The sequence below is a fragment of the Primulina eburnea genome, chromosome 12 (genome assembly GCF_022965805.1).
Source record: "Primulina eburnea isolate SZY01 chromosome 12, ASM2296580v1, whole genome shotgun sequence".
NCBI lineage: Eukaryota > Viridiplantae > Streptophyta > Magnoliopsida > Lamiales > Gesneriaceae > Primulina > Primulina eburnea.
The window spans coordinates 29,064,083-29,072,248 of NC_133112.1; the positions used below are offsets into that span (position 1 = coordinate 29,064,083).

At 30.5% G+C, this 8,166-nt stretch overlaps 1 protein-coding gene across 1 annotated transcript; it reads left to right on the forward strand.

Moving 5' to 3' along the window:
* The first annotated feature begins 859 nt into the window (after window positions 1–859).
* Window positions 860–2,577, forward strand: LOC140808294 (uncharacterized). Its single transcript, XM_073165375.1, has one exon. The coding sequence runs from the start codon at window positions 1,110–1,112 to the stop codon at window positions 2,385–2,387; it is 1,278 nt and encodes a 425-aa protein (XP_073021476.1). The 5' UTR covers window positions 860–1,109; the 3' UTR covers window positions 2,388–2,577.
* The last annotated feature ends 5,589 nt before the right edge of the window (window positions 2,578–8,166 follow it).

An 8,166-nucleotide genomic window follows, 5' to 3' on the forward strand; every position in this document is an offset into this window, starting at 1 on the left:
TGCATGGCTTAAAACTCATTTTAAAGTTAATTAAATGATTTACTAATTAAATCAACGCATGGGTTATACGTGTACTGAATTTGGGCACTACAAGGTTGATGCGTGATAATATTAAAAAGATGTTCCGAACCCGAGCCAACTTGAAAACTTCGAACCCGTCTCAACACAATCAATCCGATGTTAATTTTTTCTTTTTTAAAAAAATAACTCAATAATAATAATATTTTAATTTAAATACATAATAACAAAATCTATCATGTATGATTTAAATTTGAAAGTTTAACGATAAAAAAATTAAAAGTATATTTATTAAATCAAATAAAAAATTGTTTAAAAAATACAAAATAAGTTTTAAATTATGAGAATTTTTTGTATAAATATATTATAATTTTTTTCAAACATACCATATATAAAAATATAGACATTAATTATTAATTTTATATATATATATATATATATATATATATATATATATTTATAAAAAATTAAATTTTAGGATCAAACCAACCTAGACCAGATAATCAGGTCAGATATCAGGTTCAACCCGATCTAATCTGAACCGAAAAATCCCCAATCAAAACCTGATTTTTTTAGATCACCATATCGTATAAGATTTTGACACCCTTATATAATATCTAAAGTCTACACGATGATGTCTAATATTTTTCTTGCTAGTATAAAATCTAAAATGTAAATAAAATTATTTACAGTCCAATTGCATCTAGTCAAAAAGTTAAACTCTAAACACAACTTGGGTTTATATACACTAACTAGAGTTGAAATTCAAGGGAAGCTCGACGTAATTACATACGTCTATATAGACATCATTTTCTTTGGTAAAATCCCACATCAACCGCCCTCTCTTCTGCCCTTCCCCTCCATCACCATCACTAGGGATGCATCAGACCACATTCATGCCCTAAATTTCATTCACTCCCACCCCACCTCACCCCCCAAATAAAAGTACAATCTCCTTAATTTTTCTCCATGGAGTTGAATTCTTCTTCATGATGTGGTTCCTGTTTCAACTGTAGGGAACTTTATTTGAATTAGATCGCCTTAAACAAAGGGTTAAAAGAGACTACAACTGGTGCATTTACAGAGATATAATGTTTCCTTCATCAAAGAACGACAAGGCTTTCGATTTCTTTTTGAGAAGGTCCTCTTTCCTCAGTGATCAACAAAACCCTAGCTCCAAACAAGATGAACCAGTCCCCTTTTTCTTGAACTTTCCTTCTCCATTTTTCGATGAATACGAAATGCCCTTGAATCAGATTTTATCGCAGAGCCAGATCATGGCCACAAATCATCATTTTATGGTTGATCAGATTGAGAATAACAGCACTGTGACCAAACCAAATATTGCGGCCTCAAAGTCGAATGGGAAGGAAGCTGATCAAGGGATTAGTCCCAACGGGATTAATCTTACACCACCTCGGAGGCGAAATATGAGCATGGTTCCACGGAAAAGAACTGGCAAGAAAGACAGACACAGCAAGATTTGCACAGCACAGGGTATTAGAGACAGGAGGATGAGATTATCCCTTCAAGTGGCGCGCAAATTCTTCGATCTTCAAGACATGTTAGGCTTCGATAAAGCAAGCAAAACCATTGAATGGCTCTTTACAAAATCGAAGAAGGCTATTAAGGACCTGGAGAAAGACCATCCACACATTTCTACAAGTGAAGCGAGGAGTGAATCATTTCTTTCTGAATGTGAAGTCATGTCAGGAATTGAGGAGACTTCAAATATTGATGTCAAAGAAGGTATGATGAATTTTGCACCGGCCAAAATTATTACGGGGCCATTTTGCCTAAACCCAAGCGAGAAAACCGACAAAAGATCGAAAAAAGCCGAGTGTAATTCCACGGATAGGGTGTCAAGAGACAAGGCAAGAGCAAGGGCAAGGAGCAGAACAAGAGAGAAAATGATGATCAAATGGTGCAACAAATCAAACCCCAACCATGAAAATGAAGATGTCCTCAAATTAGAGTCTTTAACCAGCAGCTGCCCATTTGAAGGAGTTGATCAAGAATCAAGATCCCATGATCAAGAAAATAAGGTCTCGCCATTTATGTCTGATTTCAACTCATTCGGGGAGCAGATATCATCCGATGAGGGCACAATAGAGAAATTGCTTGGAAATTCAAGAACCCCGAGTTCTTACCCTATTTCTGACTACAGCCACTTCTCTGATTCTGTCGCAGGTTGCCTAGATTCCAACGCTCATTTCATGGGATTCCTCGGAAATTGGGATCTGTTTAACAGTGACAAAATCACTTCATCGCCAAGTGAATATTCAGCAACAGATCAAGTTCCATTTGCAGGTAACCCTATCTCTGTATACTCGGCTAGCGCCCCGAATTTCCATGTATTTCATCAATAAGCTTATTTTTATTAGGGAGATTAACTATATTATCCTGCCGGTGTAGCGGTTATGGTCAGTTATTATATATATGTAAATAATTTCAGGGGCGTTATGCATTTCAGACTAGACAACATTTGAAATTTGAATCCCTGTAATGTTTTCTTTTATCATTGGAGGTCAAATAAATATATGATATTATTGTATGGTAGTATATATTCATTAAAACCTAATAACCTTAATTTATAATTATATATGATGATCAATATATAGGCTATATATTGACAAGTATGTTATGTTTTCGATTTCTTAAATTTTCGTTGTTTTTTAGGATGGAATGGGTGATTCTAACCAAGAATGTCAAGATCCCATGTTCCAGATCCAGAGAATTGTCATAAAAAAATATTTACCCTAAATTTTTTATAGAGATTTAGTAATCCACACAAGGGTTAAATGGAACAAAATGTTTTAATCAACTATGTACTTGTATACAGTAAACTAAGTTTTCAATTATTATTTATGAAGACATCTGAAAAAATCTAAGTAGAGGTACGATAAGACTAATGATTAACATATCTGAGAAAGCAAATGCACAATAAGAGAGCAACTCATTCCATTAATTTTGAAATGTATTATTGAGAATAATATTCCATTTGCAATGATTTAAATGGCATAATAACTATGTGTTCAATATAATGAACGTATACATGTATATGTATTGAATTTGTGATGGGTTTTTTTTTTTATTTTGGTTTTTTAGAAGAAGGTTTTCATGTATTTGGCATGAGAATTATTGCCTATTTTATTTCCACTATGAAATGTGGAAAAATTGATTTATCGACAAAGATCTTTGACCTATAAATATATTCTGTATGCGATTTATAACTTTATTGATTCATAAGTCTGTTTTTTGTATTGTCATTAAGTTATTTACTCTATTCGAAACCCTAGAGATCAAGAAGATGGTCATTTCACTAGGAATCAAGCCTTTATCATCAAGATTCTGTGATTGAAAAGCATAGTCGTCCTTCGAAATCATAAGCCAAAATTCCAAAAATCGTCCTATGATTAATTAGTTAGTGTAAATAGGGTTTTGATCATCTTAATTGATCAAACTTTAGTTGCATTGCCATTAAATCAGTGTGTTTTAGTACGTTTAGTCGGATTTTCTCCAAGATATTGATTAAGCACTACGTCTAGCATCGTGACAGATCGGGTGAAATTTAGATTAGATGTACAAAAAATTCAATTTATTGCACAAAAAAAATAACCAAAAAATATATATAGGTCAGCTTACATGATTAATTTTACAATATTCCTTTATCATTAAAATATGAAATTTTTAGTGATCTTTTTTTAGCAAAATGAATTTAGATACACCAACTCATTTTGCTTAATTATATTAATAAAATTGTAGCTAGCAGATAACAGTTAAAGCAAGTTCTTATACATAGCATTTTCATTCAATTTTAAAACATAACCACTAATGCTAAATTTACATTGTGCCGCAAGAACCATTATAGAGCCGATAAAGTACAACGAGCTCACATTGAAATTAGTTATTGTATTAATTAAATGGTAGGTTTTAATATAAATGTATTCTTCATTACAAAAATTAAGGGCAGATATATATTTTTAATTCCAATAAAAGGGGAAGGTTCATGAGTTTATTATACAATGCCAAGAATTTAATCCTTCCAAAACTGTAAAGGCTGCTCAATTTAATTTTTTTTTGGCCAACGGCGATTGCATAATTACTCGTTGAGTTTCTCTATCTCCAATAACACTATATACTTTTTTTTGTATGTATCATATTTTTTATAAGCAAAACATAAATCTATATTGGATTTTATGTTTTATCATTATATGCCACGTCAAACCAATTATTATATAAAAAAAATGTAACATAAAAGGTTATGTTTCTATTATTTGATTATGTTTGATTAAACATATATAAGTGATAGTAGTATTGGGATGAGTGACCTTCTGGAAAGTTCTCGTGTATCAAACTGTTGACGTCGTGTTGCTTGATCTGGTTGACTAGATGGACCGTGAAAGAGTGACGTTAAATCTTAACGAGTAATATTGTCTATAGTGAAAACATGATAGACGGTAAAAAAAATGATAAAACTGATCTTTAAGCGATATGAGACAGCACCAACAGATAGACATGCACCTCCCTGGACTCGTGAACCTAATAGCCTGACACACTTTGAGCTGCTACGAGTAAAAAGAAATAAAGTGATGCTTTGACTAACAGCTACAACTTTTGGCCTAATGGTAATTACTTGATCTAACATACTATGATTTTATTTGTTATTGGTTATTATGTACTCGATAGGAAAAATAAATTGCACCATGAATGAAGGTCATATTCAATTATCAATATCCACGTTATGTTATGGGAGATATTTGAAATTATGTATGATGAGTTATTTGGAGATATGAAACGTAAATGCACGATTGGCTAAAACAAACTAGTTAATGTTTATGCGCGATATAGGACAAAATAAATGTTGTTATTATCATTTTTCTTTGCATGATAGCTTGAAGATTTTCTATTTTTCAATAACAATAATGAATAATGTCGGTAATTTTAAAACTTAATGAATAAATATTCAAACTTGTAAATAAATCGAACTAAGATTTATTTTGATCGAATTTATCTATAATTAAAATACAAAAACTATATGAAATTTTCTCATTACATTAAAAAAATTACGTGTTACATGCATCATACCAATGTCCCCTATAAAAATAGCAATGGAAAATTATAGAGATCGAAATACTCAACTTTTTAGGTTCTTCTTACAATGAATGTGGTCAATGAAAGACAAAATAATGTAACCCTAATTAATAAGTAATAGAGAAGAAGAAAACAACCGATTGGAAGACTATATTATCATTCAAATTATAAAATGAAATTATTTTCATAAGTACCTTTTATATATATATATATATATATATATATATATATATATATATATATATATAAAAGAAAAATGTTTTTTTCTCTCATTTTGAAATATTAAGTGTCAATTTGTTTTATTTTTATTCTGAAGAAGGTATTTAATGCATTTGAATAGAAGGCCATCGTGAATTTATTATTCATGTTTTTATTAAATGATTAGAAATAAGTTATAATTATGATGATAAAGAAATGACGATCACAGCGATGATAATTATTGGAAAGATAAGTATGAAAAGGAAACAAAAATTATAAGTAATATGATAATATAACACATTCAATTGGTCACGTAGTCGGACAAACATCACATTTTAATTGTTCTCTCAATGACATGAGACAATAATATAACGCGCAAACTCCCTTCTCGGATCACGCATCAGTTTTATTCTTCATGGGGCTAGGTTATCGAACTATAACCTGTAATGTAACTTAACCATCAAATGGACGAAAACCTAAGTTTGAATTTGGATTGATAGATTTCAAATATATTCAAATGTAATTTTGTAGTTTTAGATAATCAAGATTATAAATTTCAGATCGATCATTTGCATATTTATATAGTGTTTCATATTAATTAGAATAGATTTCAAGTCCATCTAATAATTGAACCATTTGAAATATATTGTATTTTTTTAAAATAATGTGTAAATAAGTAAGGTATGAATTTAAGATAACATTTAGTGTTTCAGTGTTAACGATAAAACTATAATTGTTGTTCTCCAGTAAAGTAGAATCAGTCATGAACAAATTATTAATTATTACAGATAAAAATACATGTAGATTTTTTATCTAAAAAAACAGTATAATATTTGTGCAAGTTCAACACGTTGCCCCTTTAATGTGTCATTATTGAATAAAAAAATATAATACCTAATAAAATTATAAGAGAAGGATTAAAAATAAATAAATAAATAAAGTTGTGATGCATGGAAATGGGTGGCCAATTAAATGCGCTGCCGACTCTGGTTCGTGCTGTATTATCAAGTTGTACACTATGCTTCATCTGTCGTTTTCACTCTGACAGGAAACCCAACCAGCACCTCTGGTTCAACCGACTTCCCAACAAACCAATTGTTTCAAATATCGTCCCACCAATGACACTCTTAACTATTATTTTTTTTAAAAAAATAAATTATTTAATATTGATTTTAAATTGTAACTTTATTGTCGTAATAAGAACAAGATTGATATCTTAGGAATAGGCTCTTCAAGATCAGGCTCAAACTTCTCGTCTTATTCTTAGCTCAGGTGAAAGGCCCATGATAGGCATAGGTTCAAGGCAAATTCGAAGCCTGCGTCTGAACTAGTGTTATTTGCTGGAGTCGGACCTTAAATTTTTAAAGAGTATCAAAGATCTACGAATTGATTTGATTTGAAAGAATGCATTCGAATAATTGAATTCCATCGTGAATTTGAAATTAACTTGAATTTAAAACATTGAAAACAAGTCAACAATGAGGAATTTTGAAATTTGATTTGTTTGTGGTGCTAGTATGGGATAGAAGTAAAATCTTTACTAAGATGGGCTCAAGCCCAACCCATATAGCAATGGTTACACAAAGTGTGGCCCGATAACCTCACCTAACATGATTAAATTCAATCAATTTAAAATGGATGTGATTTAAAAAAATAAATGGTTTTTTATACTAAATCTATCTATAAGGAAGAAATTGGAAGTAATATGAGAATTTATTTAAAATATTAGAATTATATATCATAGGCCTACACACAAAATTATCTATTAACTGCAGTCTCTTGAGTGGGCCGAGCTATTCCTTTAAATATAGTAATCATTGGGCCTATGAGAAGCCCACAATGTGTATTACTAACATCTAATTAAGATGGACCGTGACATAGTTAAATTAAGCACAACAGCTCTTGTGAGACGATATCACGTGTCAATTTTATGAAACAGATATTTCATTTGGATCACACATTAAAAAGTATTATTTTTATGATAAAATTTTTATAATTTATCGTAAATATGAGTAGAGTTAAACCGTCTCACGAAAATCGTCTCAAAAGTGACATTGCAAATTGCACTTTCTTATTGAATCCTCAACTTTAAATGTGTTGCTATAATTTATTCTCCTTTATGAAACAGTGCATACATTGCTTGGTCCAAAGTGTCTCAAGATTGTGTCTCCCCACCGTCACACAATGTGTCTTATTTACTCAAAGTACCATAGCTTTTTAAAATCAAAATATCAAAATTTCTATTTAAAATGAAAATATCAAATTTTCTACTAGAATTTTTTCAAATGTGTACCTTTTTTTTGTTATAGTAGGCTGGAGGGTTTTGTTTCAACGTAAATTCGAATTTATATTTTTTTATATGAATAATATTTATGTTACTATACCATTAGTTTGGTCATTCCATTGCTAAGTTTCTAAGCACATTCCACTATTTTGATTTTAAATAATAATTTAAATGACATCCATATATTAAAAACTTAGAGCCAGTCCTAAACTAAAACCAGTTGTTTTTACCTTCTAGATATATTAAAAGATACAATAGTACTAATCAAGAAACACAAACAAACATTATATAATTAGGGTTTGACATTCCACATAATTTCCCTTTTGGTTTCTTGATTTTTAAGAAACATTTATTGGGAATTTTTCTCCCACATTAAATTTACAATATAAACTAGCTCATAAGCCTCACTTGGAAGCAAGCAATTACCATCTAGTTAATTCATCCATTCTCCTAAACAATTCCCAAGTATATGTCTTACAATAGATAATCTATTAGGTCAAGCTGTCAACCCTTCAAATTTTCCCAATCCCCACTAAAATATTTGCCCAATTTCTCACTTCATTTCTCCTTAT